The sequence below is a fragment of the Myxocyprinus asiaticus genome, chromosome 37 (assembly GCF_019703515.2).
Source record: "Myxocyprinus asiaticus isolate MX2 ecotype Aquarium Trade chromosome 37, UBuf_Myxa_2, whole genome shotgun sequence".
NCBI lineage: Eukaryota > Metazoa > Chordata > Actinopteri > Cypriniformes > Catostomidae > Myxocyprinus > Myxocyprinus asiaticus.
In genome coordinates, this window is record NC_059380.1 from 39870741 (window position 1) to 39893167 (window position 22427).

General features: G+C 37.6%; 1 protein-coding gene across 1 annotated transcript in view; it reads left to right on the forward strand.

The window, feature by feature from the left end:
- Positions 1 to 22427, forward strand: part of LOC127427840 (filamin-B-like) — a 101761-nt gene that overhangs the window by 15421 nt on the left and 63913 nt on the right. Inside the window, 1 exon segment of the mRNA XM_051675665.1 lies at positions 20614 to 20862. Coding sequence (XP_051531625.1) covers positions 20614 to 20862 — 249 coding nt within the window.

A 22427-nucleotide genomic window follows, 5' to 3' on the forward strand; every position in this document is an offset into this window, starting at 1 on the left:
TTGGTTAATTGAGATGTTTGAGTCACATGATTATGAAGTTTATATTTGAGAGGCTAACAGGCCATTTGCTGGCTGCGACAAAGCAGCCATAATTCATGTACAGTGCTGTAAAAAAAGTATTTGCCCCCTTTCTGATTTCTTCTGTTTTTGTGTATTTTTCATACTAAATTGTTTTAGATCTTCTAGCGAGATATAACATAAAACAAAGGCAACCTGAGTGAACACAAAATACAGTTTTCATATATATATATCAGTTTAAAAAAAAAAAATTTTTTATTGAAGCAAAAAAGTTATCTAACACCTATATCACTCGTGTGAAAAAATAACTGACCCCTTAAACTTGGTGGACTTACTCCTATGCTTTCAGTCCTCGAAAACCAGTACGTTTACAGCAGGTTATTGCACAATAATCAAGCAACAGTCCAAGTCAGTCCAAGTATACATGATACAATGCGTAATTGAATATTTTAAGGAAACATGTCAGTGTGTAAATACATGTTGAAGGCCACTTCTGTCGAGCAATGCATGCCCTGAAATGCAGATCAACAACAAGGGTGATTGTGGACCGATTAACGTGTACAATTGCATTATCTCAGTATGTTAGTCCATTTCAGCCATACTAATGCATATGCATTACGTTTTAAAAAGACAAACTATAGGGTTAGTCCAGCTGAAATCAAACTTTTAAAGTGCATGAAAATGACCTTGCTGTGAATGTACTTTACCTAGCCCCACCCAATGTAGATAAAGACATTATTGAGTCTAGACAGGATTGAACATGACTTAAAGGCAGAGGAAAGATTATATGTTCTCCACAAAACAGTGCTATGATTTAATAAGAAGCTTCTCAGACCATCTTTGGTCTTTGTTAAATCTCTTTTATACTCCACTCTTATTAAACCACTGTTTATCATGCAGTGCACAGCATAGTCCTTTATATCTCGCTCTATTAACCTTAAACTCGGATACTAGTGTGTAGTTTAGTTTCTGTGACTTGGTTTGTCAAATGAACTGGAAGTGAGCTTGTAATGTTTACGTAATAGTTTATTTTTGAAGCAACTGTGGTGTTTTAAAGGCATTTAAACAGACCAGCATTTAGAGTCTATTTAAAATATTGTAGCTGTGGCACTGGCGCATTAATTAGATTTGTGGTGGAAGTAAAACAGGCTTACAGGATGCATTGAGCAGTAGTCTATTGCTTTAACAGCAGAGTCTGTATGTCTTAAGCAGAATCAACCAATTAAAGAGCACTTAGTGTCACCCGTAATGTATCCCAGCTGCGGTTACCTGCTAGAAGGCACGGTTACAGTCAATTTGTTTTGTTTATCATAGTTATTTCAAAGTAAAGTCATTTGGGAAAACTGGATTCTCAAGAGAATTATGGGATGTGTGAAAGTACATTTGTGCACACTGGAATTTTTCTTGCCTTCCTATATCCTCTTATGTTTCCTTACATTAGCAACAAAATCAACAGAAGACTTATCAGGGTACAAAATTAACTTTGTGCAATTCCTGCTAATGGCGAGTGAACTGAGGAAATGTACCAGCCAGAAAGATTTATAACTAGCCATGAAACTGTATTATGCATTATTTTTATCCCCTGTGAAAATTATTTATTTGTAGCTTTTTTTTTTTTTTTTTTGATCAACAGGTCATGAGTCAACCTGTCACTCAGTGAAATCGTTCATTATTCGTTACTCAATCTTTTTGTTCCTTATTTGGTTTTGGTGCTGTGCATGTTGTTGTTGTTGTTGTTGTTGTTATTATTATTTTAAATAACCATAAATCATTCTAAAATAATCGAATTTAATTAATTCGTGACCACATTTCAGATTTCACAATGCATCTTAATCGTAAGTAAAGAATCGTTATTAAATCGTTGTCAGTGTGCAAATATTTAAACCCTATGTGTTAAGGTAATGAGAAATGTCATTGAAAACAATGGGAATAGTAACTGTAAAATGTCCAGATGTTACGTCATTGAGAATTGGGGGTTATAATGTGCTGAAGTGTCCTGAAAATGTCACAGTGCAAAAATTCTTAATGGTCCTAAATGTAGGCTCCATTTACTTTCTGCAGAATATTATTATATTAGGGCTGTGAATCAAATTTTGTTTTCTTTTTTACTAATTAATCACACAGTGTTCTGTGAGTAATCATGGTTCATGATGTATTACAACAAATATTTAAAAAAATATAATCATAAATATATTTTCTTTATACTTTGTCCCAAAGAACTTGGTTATTCATCCATTTATTTTAATTATTTAAATATGCACATGTTAAAATGGCTGCCATTCAGTCTCTACAAGTTTACCTCTCTGCAGCTTGCTGAATGGACAGGTCCTTCTCAGTCTCTCTTGCGCACACGCTGGATCTCAATCAGGTGATTTCACTTTTGGCTGTGGTTCAGATGAAAGTGTGAGCGGTTTTGGGTGATGCAAAGAGATACGGCAGCTTGCCCTTCACACGCCTGGTTCACCGCTTGCGGGTGAAGTCTCCATTTTCCATACAGTAAATCCACTCCCATGTTTATTCCCTGGACATGCGTCGTGTGTAATGAAGATGTGTGCACTGCTCTACACAATCAGTGTCTGTGTTAGGATGTGCAGTAGAGTAGAGCATGTACCTCCTGGAGAGTTATACAGTATATGCCAATTTTAGCGTGTTGGCTTGTTTTAGCCATTTTTAATGTGTTAAACAAAAACTATTAATTGCTGAAATTAAGGTGTAAAATTTTCCAGCCCTCTGTCTAACTTCACATTGTTTTTAATGATGCACTTCCATCATACATCACAAAAACCATCCAAATGAGACTCGTGTTTTCTATTTTTTTGGCTGATTTTGGCCATGAATTGACTCAATATTCTGAGCGAAATCCTCAGATAACTCCTCCAGCAACCCTTCAAAACGCAGCCTTCCTCTTAACGACTCCCATGCACACTGAGTAAGTGGGTGAGATTAAAACAATACGTCGTATAAACCATATGCTCGCCTCCCAGCACTTAAGTGCAAACATCATCTGCATGTCCTGTAGGAGGATGAGCTCATCGCTTTGGAATAACTGTAATAAATGTGGGGCTTAAACTCTAGAGTGCCCCACCATACCCTTGCGTACGTGAAAACTAAACTCAGGTGTTTCATGAATATGCAAAAGTTTGACCAAAAACGAGGGGCAGAATTGTGAGCGGTGGCCAGAGAAACCGGGCTGGTCGTCTGTTGTTGTCCAGGATGTAAAACAATTTTATCATTGTGTTGTGCTTGTGAATTTGGGCTTTTGTTTGACTTTGTAGCAATTATTTCCTCTAAAATCCACTTATGTCAGTCAAGCTTTGAGATTGTTTCCATATTAAATCAAACTCATTTCAAATAGAAAAGCCTGTTTTACCATTTCTAAATGGGTAGTTTTCCTGTTTCATTTAAGCTTTTTCTATTTGTAGATTTCTAATCTCCTGATTTCAAAACCCTCTCACTACAAATGCATGGTAATTTGAGATAAATGCATTAGTGTAATGACTTATGATTGCAGGTTATTATATGCCGTTATTGAGTTCTGGTATTCCACACACTGTTGAAGTGTTTCCTCATATGTCCAGATCTCAGAGCGACACAGTCCAGACCAGCATAATAGCATGTAATCATGTACCAGTAAAACAGCTCACACAGAGACAAAGCGGAACCTTTTTAATGACATGAACACAAAATTTGCCCCATTTACTTTCTTAATAAATGATGCATCAGTGCATGTTATTAAAAATTTGTTTGTTTAGAACTTTCTTCACGTCTGAAATGACAGGGTGAATCTTGCGAAACCTGCCAAGAACACAACCAGGTCATATTTCAATCCAAAATCAAAAGAAACTTAAATATTATGTTTTGCTTAAAGAGCTTATTTTTGGTGTGTCTGTTCTCATCCTCAAATTCTCATAATTGTAATACGAAAAAAGAATTGTGCCTTAACTGTAAAAAAAATTGTTACATTTACGGTGAAAAATATCTGCACTAACAAAATCCTGTAAAATTTATGATTAAATATATCTACACACAGAAAATTGTTTAATTTATGGCTAATATCATCATCATAAATAAATCCTGTTTATTTTATGAAAAAAGGTTTCACAAAGAGACTTCTGGGAATTGTTTTTCACCATAATTAAAAAAAATTGTTTATTGTACATGTATTGTGTTATTAAACTATACATTTTCACCATTAACTGAAAGGTAAATCATATTTTCACTTGTAAAAGCACATTTTACCATAGAATTACATGTAAACTCTATGAACATATAAAGATTCAACAACTAAGACATAAACTGAACAAGTTTCACAGACATGTGACTAACAGAAATGGAATAATGTGTCCCTGAACAAAGTGACAGTCAGTATCTGGTGTGGCCACCAGCTGCATTAAGTACTGCAGTGCATCTCCTCCTCATGGACTGCACCAGATTTGTCAGTTCTTACTGTGAGATGTTACCCCACTCTTCCACCAAGGCACTTGCAAGTTCCTGGACATTTCTGGGGGGAATGGCCCTAGCCCTCACCCTCCGATTCAACAGGTCCCAGACGTGCTCAATGGGATTGAGATCCGGGCTCTTCGCTGGCCATGGCAGAACACTGACATTCCTGTATTGCGGGAAATCACGCACAGAACGAGCAGTATGGCTGGTGACATTGTCATGCTGGAGGGTCATGTCAGGATGAGCCTGCAGGAAGGGTACCACATGAGGGAGGAGGATGTCTTCCCTGTAACATACAGCGTTGAGATTGCCTGCAATGACAACAAGCTCAGTCCGATGATGCTGTGTCACACCGCCCCAGACCATGACGGACCCTCCACCTCCAAATCGATCCCGCTCCAGAGTACAGGCCTTGGTGTAACGCTCATTCCATCGACGATAAATGCGAGTCCGTACATCACCTCTGATGAGACAAAACTGTGACTCGTCAGTGAAGAGCACTTTTTGCCAGTCCTGTCTGGTCCAGCGAAGGTGGGTTTGTGCCCGTAGGTGACACTGTTGCCGGTGATGTCTGGTAAAGACCTGCCTTACAACAGGCCTACAAGCCCTCAGTCCAGCCTCTCTCAGCCTATTGCAGACAGTCTGAGCACTGATGGAGGGATTGTGCGTTCCTGGTGTAACTCGGGCAGTTGTTTTTGCTATCCTGTACCTGTCCCGCAGGTGTGATATTTGGATGTACCGATCCTGTGCAGGTGTTGTTACTCGTGGTCTGCCACTGTGAGGACGATCAGCTGTCCTTCCTGTCTCACTGTAGCACTGTCTTAGACCTCTCACAGTACAGACATTGCAATTTATTGTCCTGGCCACATCTGCAGTCCTCATGCCTCCATGCAGCATGCCTAAGGCACGTTCACGCAGATGAGCAGGGACCCTGGGCATCTTTCTTTTGGTGTTTTTCAGAGTCAGTAGAAAGGTCTCTTAAGTTTTTATAACTGTGACCTTAATTGCCTACCGTCTGTAAGCTGTTAGTGTCTTAACGACCGTTCCACAGGTGCATGTTCATTAATTATTTATGGTTCATTGAACAAGCATGGAAAACATTGTTTAAACCCTTTACAATAAAGATCTGTAAAGTTATTTGGATTTTTACTAAATTATCTTTAAAATACAGTGTCCTGAAAAAGGGACGTTTCTTTTTTTTGCTGAGTTTATTTACTTTAAGTTATCCTTAAACTATAAAGTAGATAATACTTTTTAACTTCTAAAATTGTCATTTATTTCCAATATTTTACTGGAAAAATTACATGTCTTAAATTAAAATTGTATGTTTAAATTTTCCAACGTAAATAGTCAGCTAATTTTTTTTTTTCCCGTTAAAATTCTAAATAATGTATTACAATGTACATTTGTCAAGTATTATACATCAAAGTACCATTTGTTGTACTGACTTTAATTTATGCTAATTTGAATATATATTACAGTTATTAGAATCTAATGAGAATAATTAGAATTACAAAAACTCAAATTTACAACATTTAAAGTCTGCCTTGAATTTCAGAGTATGGAAGACTTTTAAAATACATTTATGGTGCTTTTTTGTCATTTTGGTGCTTCACAGCCCCAGAAAGAAATTTGTATGGGTTTGAAACAACAGAAGCATGCATAAATAAATAGTTTTCATTACTACTATTCCTTTCAACAAGCCCTTTTAGCCATATTGGTTTCCCCTAGTAAATCTTAGTTGTTTTTTTGTTTTTTACCACTGTTCATTTGGCTAAGTAAAAACTGTTAATAATTGAATGCAGGACTTTAAGTGGCAGCATGGTGAGGACTTCAGTAGTTTAGACTTGGCTCACTGGGTGTTTTTGGTGACCTGACTAGACTGTTAATGTGGTTGAGGGTCTTTGTATCCCAACTGGCTCTGATTGGCTGGCCCCTCCTGGGGGATGGTCATGATCTCATGGGAATGGAATGCCCTCCTGTAGGTAAAGCCCCACGTGTTCTGTTACGGGCGTCTGCAGATGATGTAATTTCTTAGGAGACACCGTGACCGAGGGCAGAGGCGCCGGACTGTTGACTGCTACCAAACCAAGAATCCCCGGGCGTCTGGAGTTTACGCTGTTGATTACTGACACCACAAACACACGCACAAACTCTCACCGTTAATTTCAGACTTGATTACTGTTTTCCCAGTAGGGAACGTGGCTGTTTACATGTATATAACGAGGAACACAGGTTAAAAAAGGTCCATTAGTGCTGTTTGCGGAGGCATGCTGAGAAACTAAATTCACATTTTTCACATAAACATTACTAATATTCGAATTTTAAAGACATTATTTCAAGTTAGGGGAAAAAAAGCTACTAGATACCACTATAGGATGCAACAAATAAGAATAAACCAAATGGCACTTAATATTGTATATATTTTTTTTTTAAAGCACTCTCTTAGGAAACAAATAATTGTGTATGGGGCCTAAAATTGCAAAAATTTTTTGCATTTGAATGTACATTGTTACTATTGCTCAGGAGTTTTTCAAAACTTTGCATTTACTTTTTTTATTTTTTTGACTTGGCTTGTGCTATGATCCCTCAAATTGTGCTGATCGTTGAGGAGAGCTGTGCTATTACTTTTTGAAGTAATCAGAATTACCATTTTCACATGGCGAGAGAGAAAACGGGTGATAAATTCCATTGACTTGCATTGAAGCAGGCACTCAAGCCTTATCTAGAAACCAGAATGTCTTAAAGACTTGAGGGTGGGCTCTCTCGACTCTCTTGACAACTTGGCAACTACCAAGAAAACCCTGGCAACCATATAGCAACAGCCTAGCATTGTGGCGCAGTGTTTTTCAAGGGCAAACACCACTTTCATTTACCAGAAAGCATATCTATCCAGTTAGTTGTGTTGTTGAGACACAAATCACCCCAAATCGTGAGTGCACGGGACTTTGCTCTGCCTAAGCAATACTCATGTTGCCGTGTGAGATCCTGTTTCATGATGTTCTTGTTTGTCAGCACTTTTAGATTAGAGGCCTGACAGCTTTAAATGCATTCTTTGAAGACAAAGAGTGTGATTTTCACAAGATTTACTACTTTTACTTGCCTGTTCCTCCTCTGTCAATGCGTTTGTTTACGAAAAAATGACATGTTATAAACCTAAAGATGAAACGCATGTGATGTAATGCAATTATAATGCCTGCGTTGAATAAAGAGACCCATTTGTACAGGCATGCGAGTCATTTTCAGCCAATGAATCATGATAATTATCTGCTTAAGGGGAGATTTTTTTTCCCTCTTTCACCTTTTTTCACCTCGATTATCATTTAATCACCCTCGTGTTGTTCCAAACCTGCTTGGACATTCTACTAAACATGACCGGATTTTCAATTTTGGGTGAACTATCACCTTTAACTTGTCCAACATTGTCGCCCTAGTTGGCCCATCAAAGCACGTTTAGTGAAAGATTTGTAATGCTTTCCAGAACAACATAAAATAATCACTTTGTGCATGGTATGGTCTTTCCCATCTGTGGGTCATGACATCACCCATGAGGTAATGAGCAACAGCACAGGAAATGAGTAATCTTAATCTTCATGTAGATCGATAAAGCGCTGTTTTGGATCCAAATTAAGAACCGGAGCCGAGGCAGACTCTCAGGTGTCTTTGAGAAATGGAGTGTCCGATATAAGCCATGGTTGGTATCTTGCACATAATGAGCTTTTTTGAGCCCCCCATCCCCCTCCGGCTCCCCGTCGGAATCCAGCGTCTGACAAAGGAAGCTGTCCGCTTTATTTATGGATCTGCTTTAAGAGTGCCGTGAAACAAGCGCCTCTCTGTTTCCAAAGTGGCCCCATGGTAGCTCGGTGATAATACATTCAACAACATTTAATCACACTCGGACAGAAAATCGCACTGTTTTCACAGTTTCAAAAACTCCCAGATTCCTGTGGACATGTTCATGTAGGGCGGAGGGCTCGCTGTCCAGCACTGGGCTTCTGTTGATGAACATTTCCATATCTAGGGACCAGAATTTTAGAGAACTCTTGACTTTATTTTAAAATTCATTTGTAAAATTTTGCATGTTACACTTTGCACATAATTCTTTTAATGCAAAAACAAGTCGATTTGCTTCAAAAACTTGTGAATCGAAACTCTTTGAAGCACACACTCATGATGGTTAGACATCAGGTCAGTTTAATGAATTGGTGTTGGCATATTTTTCCTTCTCGAACACAAAGGACAGTCATGATGTTTGTCTCTCCTTTTGTTTTAAACTTGGCAAAGTCGCATGTTGCATCCTGTTTGTTGTCCAGGTGCATCCAGGCCCACATTCACTTGACCATGTATTTGACTTAAGACTTGAGTTTTTACTTTTAAGAGGTTTTATACCATATATTGTGACTTCAAAAAGTATTTAAACACATACGCCAAATGTATTTTATCAAAGCAAGTGTCATCAAATGCTGCTCATTTTTCCGTTAACAACTAGAAAGTATCCAAATACATTGTCTTAACAGCATAAGTTTTTGTCATTTCAAAGCTAACAACCACTTAATGTGAAATGTATTGCTTAAAAATCTTTCTTTTAAAGGAATGCCACCTGCTTTGATAGTTTATCTAATGCTATGCAACATTCATCTTTTTTTAAGGGCAACTTAAGTAGTTCACCGAAAAATGACAAAATCTCAATTTCTTGTAACATAAATGTCCACTTTTAATGCCACGCTATTCCCCTTTGTGGCAGACAAGCCTCTCGTTCATCAGGAAAGGAGGATCAAAAATACTTGAATTCAACATAAAACATTGAACTGAAACAAAGCACACACAAAAAACACTGCTGCGTGCATCTCTTTCTCTGGCGTCCCCGACTCCTTTTATCTCTCTCCCGCTGATTGGGCAACTCGGCGCCGGCCGTGAATCCTCTCGGCCCGGCCACACCCTCCTTTGCCGTTTCACATATTTCATGCATATTGCCACCTACTGGGCAGGGAGGAGAATTATAGTAAAAAAGGACTTTAATATTGATCTGTTTCTCACCCACTCCTATCATTATCACTTCTGAAGACATGGATTAATCCACTGGATTACTTTTATGCTGCCTTTTTATGTGCTTTTTGGAGCTTCAAAGTTCTGTTCACCATTCACTTGCATTGTATGGACCTACAGAGCTGACATTCTTCTAAAAATCTTCATTTGTGTTCTGCAGAAGAAAAAATCCACATCTGGGAAGGCATGAGAGAATTTTCATTATTTGGTGAACTATCCCATTAAGTGTCCAAATAACTTTTTGGGGCCACAGTTGTTCTTTCAGATCAGAGACTTGATGTTTTAGTACAACATGATAAACATTATTTCATGGTACAGACTGTTTGGGAAGACATGCAATGGAAAGTAATATTTAAAGAGAGAAATTCTCAAGTAATTTCAGTGGTGATATGTTGAGCCGAAATGGAGTATAAAGTCTTGTGAGTCAGTTTCACTTTGAGGTATTTGATCACTCGCATTGCTGATTTAGCGCCATACTGAATCTACAGGGGCCACAAAAGCTTATTTTAGTGCTCACAGGCATGTGCAGCTTTCATACTGTAACCTGTCATCTTACAACAGGCAAACATTGCACATTTGTTTTAAAAAATAAAATAAAAAGGCTGTTCTTTTAGTTTTTCTGTTTGGCCATGTTTGCTAACCACACACTTGTATCTTTTGTGCATGTAAAGATCGATGAGATGGTGAGATATTGCTTTATATCCTGCTCTTAAAAGAAGAATACTTTGAAATAGAGCTCTTAAAGAGATGGTTCACCCATAAATGAGAATACGGTCAACGTTTATTCACCTGCATGTTGTTCTAAACCTGTATGACTTTTGAAAGCGTTTCAAACCAGTTTCAGTTTAGTTTGGAGGTACTATTGCTAAAAATACCATGGCTCACGGCTTGTGCTCTTTAGCAGATTGTGTCTTCTGTCTTGGTCACGTCATCGTGAGTATGTCATGACTGAACATTTAACGTTATCTGTCTGGTAGTAAGCGCAGTGTGTCATTACACACAACAGGTGTTTGTTCCTCTTGTCAAAATGAAAACATCTCTTTCCTCAGGCGTCTCTCGTTCAGTTACATATTACCTTAACAAGGTTTCAGGTCCTGCAGCACAGGTGTGGCTCACAAGTTACTGAATGGGGCAGGAAAGCCCTATTGAATTACGTGTAGGCACAACTTTATAACTCACAACTCTCTAAAAACACACAACTGTGTCTTGATGAAATAAACGTTATTGTTATTATTAAACATGGTCTGCATGATATATATATGATAATCTCACTGTTTTGTTGCCAGCATAAAATGAAGCATCATTGTGTGTATTGCAATGATTTAATGTGCTTTTTATTTTGTTTTTAATAGGGTCTCTAACTCTGTCTTCTATTTAATGTTAAATCTAATTTAATAGAATTCAGTATATGTAATTTAATATTTAATTTCAAATTTAATTTAATACAATTTAGTGTATATAATTATATATTCAGTTTAATAGAATTAGCATGTGTAATTACATATTTATTTTCAAATTTAATTTAATTTTGTATGTAATTTTGTATATATTTAATTGAAAATGTAATTTAATCAGATTAACTATGTAATATGGTAAATATACAGGATATGGTCATATATGCATTGTTATACTGGTGTATTTAAACAAAAATAATGAAATATTGTTTTTTTTAGTTTATTTTGGGAAAAACTTGAGAAAGTATGCCATGATTATTTAAAACTAGATTTTTCCTTACTGTATTTTACTTGCTGTTAGCATTTTGAATGTACTTGGTTGAAATAGTTTCCTCTGTTTGGGGAAAAAGACACCCTTTTAAGCCATTACAGGGCAAATGCACAAATTTCAAGAATTTTGACATCTTGGCTTATATATTTACTTTTATAAAAAGACTTTTGAGATAATCATTGTTAACTATATCCTGCAGCTCTATAGTTTGCTGTCAGTGGCCTCGTGGCCTTCAAGAGGTCTGCAAGTGTCGTAATCGTGACTCAAAGGCAATAACAGATGAATTGTTTGGAAACTGGTCCTGCCTCCCTCCCTCTTCCTCAAGTATTGTTGTTTTTCGGTTTGCTTTGTCTCTATGGTGACCAGCACAAGCAATGATCTCTATCCCGCAATCATTTTATCTGTGTGAATATATTGCCGGATGTTGGTCAATGGATGACTGCTGCTTTCATTTTTGCTTCACAAGATGAGTGATCACCTGCATTCTTGGTTTCATCACAGATGCATTTGATTTAAAATTTTGTTTTTAGTTTCGCTGATACTGTTTGATTGACAGACTGACTAATACTTGAATACATCTGATACTACATGATTGACTCATGAAAACGTCTTCAAAATCAAAAAAGTAGTAAGCAATTCTATTTTGTATTAATAAAATAAAGCACATTTTAGGACCATTAAATATATATATATAATTATTTTTTTTTGCATTGCAATGTTACTTACATGACAATTCAGCATTTTTTCTACCAAAATTATCAACAATGAGAATGCATTGCCAGTTTTTTTTGTTTTTTTGGTAATTCTCATTATTCTCAATGAAGATTCAAATTTTATTCATTTTTACTGTATTCTGTTAAAAAAAATACTCTAAGCTGATTTAAATAATTGTTTTAAATGCATTACAACAAATAGTACCATGAGGTTCAAATGTTTTACCTGTTTTTTCCCCCTGCATTTCAGTAATGAGAATTTGTGTGGACATATGTTGAATGAGTGTCACAAATACAGAGTTTTTATGGTATAACAGTAAAAAGTTACTACAGTGATTTTATTAAAATCAGCTTAACATAAAGGCAGCACTTCAAATACTAAAACACTTTATATATTTTCGCATTATGGTAATAAGTATCAGGTAGGAGTGCTTAATTATCTTGAAAATACACATCACAGTTCAAAATATTTTAAAATGCGCCTCTTTCTCATGTCTTCTGATTTAGGGGTGATTTACCCACCGTGTAGATCTGCTTCACAACTATTTCACTTCTTTTTCTGGATGGTTTTCCCTCTCCCAAACCTCTCTGATGTTCAGTTTGGGCTGGCCATGACCATGTGATGAACAGAGATGTAATGTGGATACTGTATGACGGCTTTTATGGGTGGAGTCTTTGCATGTTACTCCACTCCAGCCGAAACACATTTCCAGATGGTGCTCTCGTGCATGTGCCTGTTGTCAAACGGACGGGCTTAACTCTGACAGGTCCAACTCATCTCATTCCTTTTGAAAAATCTCAATGAAACATAAATTTTCTCTTTTTGGCCTGTGATCTTGACTGTTGAGTTTGACCAGTGAGGATTATCTTTACATATACTGGTGGAAAATAATTTAAGGTTTTTTCCAAGATGTCTCTTTATCATTGTGAATGACTGAAATGTTCCCCATGTGTCGTGCGGTGGGAAATAACCAGATCCCTCCTAAACTATAGTCTGCCAAGCTACTCAGAATTTAGGCCTTTAACTCAACAACAGTCAATCTATACTGAAAAAAAAATGTGTTGGATTTACTTAACGTGTGAAACAAAGATGCTACGTATATATTTAAAGTCAGTTCAACTAATGGATATTTTATATCAGCACAACGATTAAACCTTTAAGATATACACAACTGTATCAGTTTGTTCAACTTTATTTACTTAAAAATATCTGTCACACAAATAATATTCATCAACTAATATAAAGGTTAAAATTAACATTTATATCACTGTTTCTGCTTGATTTACTTGGCTCTAAAGAAAATAATAACCAAGGCAGTCATTAAAATTGATTCCCCAAAGAAGTGTACATAAAGCTGCACTTCAGCTATGCATATTCACATGTGCATGAAAAACTTGCATGGATTGAACAGGATCCAAGTTGACCACTTGTGGAACACTTCTCACCCTAATGGTGACTTTACACAAAACAGCTATTTACAGTAAAACAACATCAATAATACTAAAAAGAGCTAAAATCTCTATGAATTCTTAATTGCAACTAATTAAATGCCCACATACGTTTCTTTTGACCAAACAAACATGCTTAAATTATCCAAGCGCAAGGGCTTATGGGTATTCCCCACAACTTCATTTCTGTACCTGATTATTTGAGTTAGTACTTAAAATCTTAATTTTATGGATTTGTAAGCAAAAGAAGTTCAGGGAATTTAAGATTATTCATTTAATTTATACCACTCTCTAAATTCAGCTTAAAAGTGATATTTTGTGTAGTAAACATTAATGAAAATGAAGTAAGGCTTTTTTTCAGTGTACTCTTATTTCTATGTATAAAAAAAGTCATAGAATCATGTTACATTTTTGCAAAATGATTTTTACGTGGCTCGTTGTTCGTATTGCGGCAATTTCCTGGTGAAATGAACACTAGACGCACTACAACAACAATGACTTTTTTTTTTTTTCAGACAAATCACAAGAAAAAAGGCAGATCATCAGTTGAGTATCAACTCGCTATGAGCGCCACTTAGTGGACATTCACCTCGAAACCGCCATGATACGTGTAAAGAACCACGTAATATAATTTTGCATAAATATCGCCACTCATGTAATTTTCATGAGGTCAGGCTGGTAGTTTGCCAAGATACAAGCTACTCATAATGAATTAGTTAAATTGCAGTCAAGCTTCACTTTAAAAAAAGAGGTTGGCTACACTACAAGTTATTTTCAAAAGTAGCTATAACTACATTGAAACCACTTAAGGACTGTACAATGACATAATTTAAGAAAAGCCATATTTTTCTGGCTTAAAAAATGGGGCTTTTGAATGAATGATCCTCAATTAGAGTGACAGCATTAAATTTGAACAGATACATTTACACTAAATACAACAGAAAAATAGAATACCCCCTAGTCAAAAACATTTTACTAAAAATATTTTGCTAAAAATATGTCAAAATGCAGCAAATGGACTTAATTTTTTTGAACTGGTTTATTTGAAATGAATCGTCCAAACGGAACAACTCCCCTCAATGAATCCGATTCAGTGCTACATATGAGATCCAGGAGAGTTTAGGAGAGTATGTTTGATCATTTCTTCAGTTTGCTTGGCTGTAAAGCTGTGTGCACAAACCATATATTAAAAATCGTTAGGAAAAGTGGTTTGTTACTAGAAAAGCTACACCGCCAAATGACTGTCACGCTACTGAAAATGTACTTTTAAGGTGAATTTGATCATTCCTGCACCACTGTCACCAAACGGAACGGTTGTTAAACAAGTTTCTCAAAGACTTCGACTGTTGTCAACAAAGATAGTCGCGCCCCAAACTCATGTTATTGGTTGAGCCACTGTTGAACTGGTTGGTATACTCAAACGATGTTTTGAAAACGTGACTGTTTACACTTTTCGTGACACTTCACCTACGAATTGCTTATATCTAACCAAAAACATTACAGTTTGTAACGCCTCTACTTTTTGTAGTAATTCCCCGACTCTGGTCCCCTATTTGATGTCTTTTTTTATGTTGATACGTGAATGCTAAAAGTCCTTTTCCAGAGGAGTTGAAATCTTGATTTTTACCAAAACCCTCTGGTGACAGTATGGAAAGATCTGAGAAAGCAAATCTGCCCATTGGAGATCCCTGCAGCCCACATACTCTGAGGGTTTGTGGGTAAACCCTTATTATATCTCTCAGGCATGAGAGAGTGGTTGGCGTAATGCTCTGAGTTAAGGAGACCCGCCCTGAGGAAATTCTGTAGTCGTGCCTCTGATTCACACCTAATCTCATAAAAGCAGAGCCAAGGGAGACACGCCAGTGAGGGGAAAGAATGAAATAATAGTGTAATTGTTTACAGAATGACAAAAACTCTTGCAAAACTAAAACCTTTTTTAACTTGAGTACTCCTAAAAATTAGCTTATTTAGAAAAATCCGACAAAGCAAGAAATCCTCGTTTACATGACATTTGAAATAATCACGTTATTCATTGCTTTTGACGTCAAACCGTAAAGAGGCATGCGATTTAAGGTGAAAATCCACGTAATGGGGGAAAAATCTACCCTTGACAATCGACGACGACTTACAGCGGATATGACCTTACACCGATAAAGGAATGCTGTTTAATGCATTTACATGAATACACACCTTGTCTGCTTATTGAGCATAATCTGTTTAAGACTATGGTTGTCAAACCGGGAAGTGCGCCTCCCCAGGGGGGCGCCAGGGCATGTCAGGGATGGCGCAGAGAATTATGATAAATTCACCAAGTAAATCAAAAGATAAATAAATACAATAATAAATACAGGGGGCGCAGTCTTGCAAATTTTGTGGGGGGGGGGGCTTACTGTTTAACACTTTGAAAACCCCTGGTTTAAGACCATGCATGTAAACGCTCTGTTATGAGTGTGAATTATTGGTTGCATTTTTGCTCTGAAATTAAATTTGTACTCCACTAACGGTTAGGTTTAGGGTAGGGTTGAAAAAATATGCATTCCTCTTGACTATTACACCATTTACAATTAGAAATGCAACTTGTTTTGGTGCCAATATGTGGACTTTTCACCTTTGAAACTGGAGCTCACGTGCTCATGTGTTCAACAACACTTCCCACTTTGTCCACTGGGGGCAGTGATTTAAAATTTCAGATTCACCGATTTCAGCTGCAGAACTTTCGACCTACAGTTGCAGAATTGCTGTTAGATCAGTAGGTGTAATTTTGCTTATTGACTAATTAAAACCCATAATTTTATAATATTTCCTTTTGAAATGGTTAGCTAATGAAATTTCTTTTTGGCAGAATTTTAAAACCTAGAAAGCCATTTGTTGTTTAGTTAAGGTTTTCAATGGCAATTACACAATACTTTACCACTATATGAGAAATATAAATTTTCATTGCGAAGTTGCTTCACTAGGCTTTTATGGCCCGTTTTGAATGCAGTAGTTTGACTGACACAAAGCTCATTGGATTCTCAGTGAACAGATGCTAATTTTGAGATTCATATTGGTTGGCCACCCTCCATGATGGCAGTGGCTCCATGTAATGTTAGGGAGGAACAATCTACAGCTGGTCTGATGATAATTCTTCAGTTGCATAAGCATTTGTTGATCTATGTAGAGCTGTTCACAAGGAGATATCAATATTGAAGCTCCAGGCACCAGGAGAACTAGAGCTCAACAAGCTCATGGGTTTACATTTACAAACCCTACTTGACCCTTGCTAAGTCTTGGAGCTGCACACATGTATTCTAGAGGAATCTGTGCAAAAATTGTATTACGATTTTTCCTGCATAAAAGGAGGCTATACACTCACTGGGTATAATACTTATGGAGCCACTATAACAGTAGGCTTTGAGCATGTGAAATGGAGCACAACAGTCTGGTTCTGGAAGTAACAATTCCATTTAAAATCCACCTACTGGAGAATCATGGGAAACAAAGCGCACGAAAAGAGCTCTGCATGGTATGCACTGTGAATGACGCAATCAAGTCGCTCTCCCTACATTCTCAAACTAATGTATTTGCATTCGTCTTTATTTCTTGCAATCTTCTATTGGTCACGTCTTCGAGTCATAAACAAATGTAATTCAGAGTTTGCCTGATTTCCCCAGACTTAAATGCAAAATTTCTTCGCATGGGCTAGCGTTTACCGTCTCCCAAGTTCTAATGACTACTTCATGGCTTGTTCTGAATTTGCATTCGGGCTGCGTATAGAGCATTGACATGCTGCAGTATGTTTAGTTTTGCTACAAGTGCTCTTCCCAGAAATATTACTGTGAAAAATATAACTGAGGCTACGTGCACAATACTTTGTTGTTTAAAAATGCATTGATTTCACTACATTTATGGTGCAACTTATTCACACTGGAACGGCATTTTCCTCCACGAAAATTTAGCGTTTCAAAAGGAAAAATTTAAAAGAAAGAAATGTCAAACAAATTAGTGTGGATGCAGCCTACAAATTTTGATTCTTGGTGTTGGAGTGTTGGACTGTAAAATGTAGCAATAGTTTGAAGTGTTAACCCCACCACCAGCTCTTGGACTAGTCATCTTACTGTACTCTTAAATGTTTATATTTTTAGGCTTTGCGTGCAATTCACTAAATCCTCCCCATTTTTAGTGGTACTGTAAGGACACATACTGACTCATTTCAGGTAGTTGATCATTTGCGTATTATCATTATTGGATTATGTCAGTGTTCGGACACCTTTTTGTAATCACTGTTTTTAGACGTCTGTTTGGATTTATCCTTCCCTCGTTTGATTATCATCCAGTTGGAATGTCTAACTCTGATAGGGAGAATAAAGATTTTACGGATGCCGTTTTCAAGGATTTTAACTTCTCTGTGTTCTCTCAGCATGAACATTTAAACACAACATCTGTGGTCTATGTGCATTTATTATTTGCAACTTTACAAAACTTGCTGGCATTCATCTATTATTCATGAAGGTTGCCAGTGCCAGATTCAACTCCTGCTGTCATGGCAACCTTCATTCTGTAGCTCCCTGAATGTGAACAATTGCAGTAGTGTCGTTCTATTGTTGAGCTTTTCCCCCCTCACAAGGGGAGTATGGAGATCCCATTAAACGGGAACCTCGGCTTTATCCCTTGAGTCCATCGCTAATGAATTATGCTCGGCCATGGCCTTCAGTCCAGAGATACACTGAATCTTCCGTCCCGCCCTCTCCAAACGCTGCCAGAACATTCCACCCGTCTGGTTTGTTGTACCAGTGGGGGTGTCGGACTGATACACATGACCCTGCAGAGAGTGAACCAGGGTCACTAGGTTATTATAAAACTTTAAGCACACAAATTTGTTTTTGTTTTTTTTTTCGGTTACTTTCTGGCTGGTTTTTGCTGGCTTATTACAAAAATATGTACACATTATGTTTTTTTTACTAAGTTGGAATGCATCATTGTTGGGGAAACTATTTTGAAAATAGCTTCCCAACCTACAAGCTACTCATTGCCTACCCTTTTGAAAATGTAGTTCGCCATACTATGCGTTACTTGGGAGTAAATAACAAAGTTGCATTAACTTAAGCAAATAATATCTTTAAATGCTGTATATAAATATCAGATGATACAATTTACAGTTGGAGCATCATTTACCATGCACGAAAACAATAAGCATCTCAGTTAGGCGCGAAATTCAAGTATGTGAACACCAACGCATCTTGCTACAAAAGCTCACTTTTACATGCACTGAAATAACGGGAAAACGCAGGCTGTCTGGTTTACTAAATCATATTATTTGTGATCTACACAACAAAATTGTTCCTCTTCTAAACTTGTTTTCTTTGCTTTCGATTTAATGTAGTTTACTTAAATGTGCACTCTACTAAATTACATTATGTAGGGTGAATGTGAACCAATCAAGTATGTTCAACAACAAAGGCAAGGGGATTAGGGCAGGGGAGGTTTAGTTCCCAGCATGCTTTTCATGGGACTTGATGTGGAGTAAAAATTTTGAAATGAGGTGTTATTTTATGCATTTTTGAGCAAGATGAGAAAATTGCGAGACTTAGTGTTTAATGTTGTTATTTTGGGATTTTGGGAACCAATTCTGTTACGCTAGGTTACCATTGTGGAGCTTTTGCTTAGATTGAGGACGGGTACACAAACAACATGCTGTATGTTGCTTTACTCAAGCATGTAGCATGCTAATGTATGTTATTGCTAGCTAAACGTTAGCTAACTAGCATAACCTTATAACAAATCAGTAATGTGACAAATATTATGGAAAACTGAAGAAATAAATCATGTTAGGGTCACATGTAAAAATCATGTTGAGGCTACATAATTGGGTCAATTTTAAAAATATATACAGTATATATTCCATTATTTTGAAATTCTGTTAATAAATTGTTTTCTGACAATTAATGAGCTAAACCAAGAGGAACAAATATGTTGATGAAAATTAACTGAATCATGTTGAATTTATGTACATGATTAAATGTAAATTAAAGCATTTTTTTCACTGTGGCGTTACATTCCGAAATGTATCGTAGCGCAATTCGTAATGCGAGACAAGTGTGTTCCATTCAGACTAACCGATTGTGCGCAATATAATGTGACGAATAACAGCAACGTTGCATTTGTCATGCTATAGTTAGTTACTGGAAAAACTATGCTATTTTGAAAACCGCTCTGCTACTGTCAGTCTATTAAAAATGTTTAAGTTCCTTTAAGGCAACACGAGTGCTTTGAACTACACAAGCTTGATTTCTCACTTTATTGGATTCCTAAATAATTCAAAACGCAATTCATATAGCAAGACAAGTTCATATAGCAACCCTACTAACCTATTCACTAAAATGAATTGGTGACTTCTGAGTGCGCAGTACAATCTGACGAAAAGCATCTATGTTTGCGTTTGTCACGCTACACTGCTCCTTGTTGTAAAAAAATAGCTAGTTACTCAAAACTATGCTATTTCAAAAACTGCTACGCTACTGTTATACTTCTAAAATGTAGTAGTTGGACTACATTGTTAGTGCTGTGTGTTTTGCACTGTAGGATGTTGTTTGTATGGGAATCGCATTATACTGGTTGCGTTGTATGTTTTGTGCTACATATTAGCGGTGTTGCAGTGCCAGAATATACCAGATCTCGGTTCCCAACACTATAAACTGGAACCCATCATATAAACGTCTACTGTCAGGCATTAGCAGGGACTGGAATTTTAGGTCTGCAATTTTAAGAAAAATGTACACCAGAATGTATAAACTAATTTCAGGCTAGCTTAGCTCTGATTTCTGTCAGCCCTGATCTTTGCTTTACTCCACAGTGTGCTAAAGTGCACCTCCGATGATTGTTCTACGGCAAGCAGAGGGGATGTTTGCTGAAGAGCGCTGATAGTACAGGACACCGAGCATGTGTGCGTTTGTCTACCACACCCACAAATGCATGCCTGCGGTTATTAAACTCAACCAGTGGGCGAAGTGAGCAGAAGCTTACAGCTGTTGTGTGGACATGCGTCTTGACAGTGATGTCTCTCGTACTCTTAATAATAACTAACAGCTGCGGAAACTCCTGGAAACATTTCAAGTGAATTAAACCAAATGCTCATTTATCTCATTTTCCTATTAACTCTAATCTTAAAGGGGTAGTTTACCCAAATATTAACCCAAATATAGCACTGTCATTTAACCTCCTTTCTTCTTGTATCCAACAGACAGCAAAGCGATTGTGGACGGCAATCTGAAGTTGATTCTGGGTATGGTGTGGACCCTCATTCTCCATTACTCCATCTCCATGCCAGTATGGGAGGATGAAGATGACGATGAAGCCAAGAAACAGACACCCAAGCAGAGACTCCTGGGCTGGATCCAGAACAAATTGCCCGACCTCCCCATCACCAACTTCAGTCAGGACTGGAGGAATGGCAGAGCGCTGGGAGCTCTGGTGGACAGCTGTGCTCCAGGTGATGGTTTGAATGTTTGAGTTAAACATTATAGGTGAAAGTGTGTGTTTGAGAAGGTGTTTTTATGCAAACGTTTGTTTATTGGACAGCTGTAATTGTTTGGTCCATTTTTACATAGAGACAGTGAACTGACCACAAAACACAGCTGTGAATAAGTCTTACACTGCAGAACTGTCTGAACAAAGTACCTGTGTTGGAGTAACTTTGTTTCTGATTCAAAGTGAGGAAGGCCTTTTAGTGCACATTTAGTGGGCCCTAGCAACCACTCAGAAGACCCTACCAACCACTTAGTAATACCAATGACCCAGAACACCATAGCAACAGCCTATCAACCACCCATAACACCATAGCAAATGACTAGCAATGATCTGGCAACCACTCAAACATCTTACCAACCACTGCCTAACAACCTTAGAACAGCTTTAGTTACACCCTATCAACCCCTTAAAACACCATAGCAACCACATTGATATACCCTTGCAACCATTTAAAAAAACCTTAGTAACCACTAGGTAAGGCCTTAGCAGTCACTCATAAGGCTTTAGCAACCACTTAGTAATGGCTTCCCAACGACCCCAGACACCATAGCAACCATCTAGTGACCACTAAGAACTCCTAGGCAAGTTGCTTTGTTACGTCCCAGCAACTGCTTTGTTGTACCCTAGCAACCACTCAAAACACCTTAACAACTGCATAATTATGCCCTAGCAACCATCCAGAACACCATAACAACCGCCTAGTAACCACCCAAACACTTTATCAGCCACCTAGGAACTGGCTAACAACCTCTTAGTTGCTCCCTGAAAACAGCGTAGTTACGCCCCAGCAACCACAAAGAACACATCAGTAACCACTTAGTAAGGCCCTAACAACCACTCTGAACCACTTGGGAATACCTTCCAACAACCCAGAACACAAATAGCAATAGCCTAGTGATCACAACCATTTATAGCCAATCAAAAAACCTCAGCAACTGCTTAATTATGCCCTAACAACCATCCAGAACACAACCACTCAAAACACTTTATCAGCCACCTAGCAACTGCCTAACAACCTCTTAATTGCACCCTTGCAACAGCTTAAGTTATGCCCTAGCAACCCATCAGAACACCATAGCAACCACATTGTTATACCCTAGCAAATATTTAGAAGACATTATTAACCACTAAGTAGCGCCTTGGTAGCAACTTGTAATGGCTTCCCATCAAACCCAAACACCATTGCAACCACCTAGCAACTACTTTGTTGCACCCTAGCAACCACTCAAAACACCTTAGCACTGCCTAGCAACCTCCAAAAACACTTAATCAACCACCTAGCCACTGCCCAACATCATCTTGGTTGCTCTCTAACAACCTTTTAGAAGACCTTAGCAACAACTTTGTTACACCCTAGCAACTGCTTTGATCCGACCTAGGATCCACTCAGAACACCTCAGCAACTGCCTAGCAATCACTCAGAACACCATATAAACCACTTAGTTACACCCTAGCAACTGCTTTGTTGCACCTTAGCAACCACTCAGAACACCTCATCTACCATCATCAACTGCCTAGCAACCACAC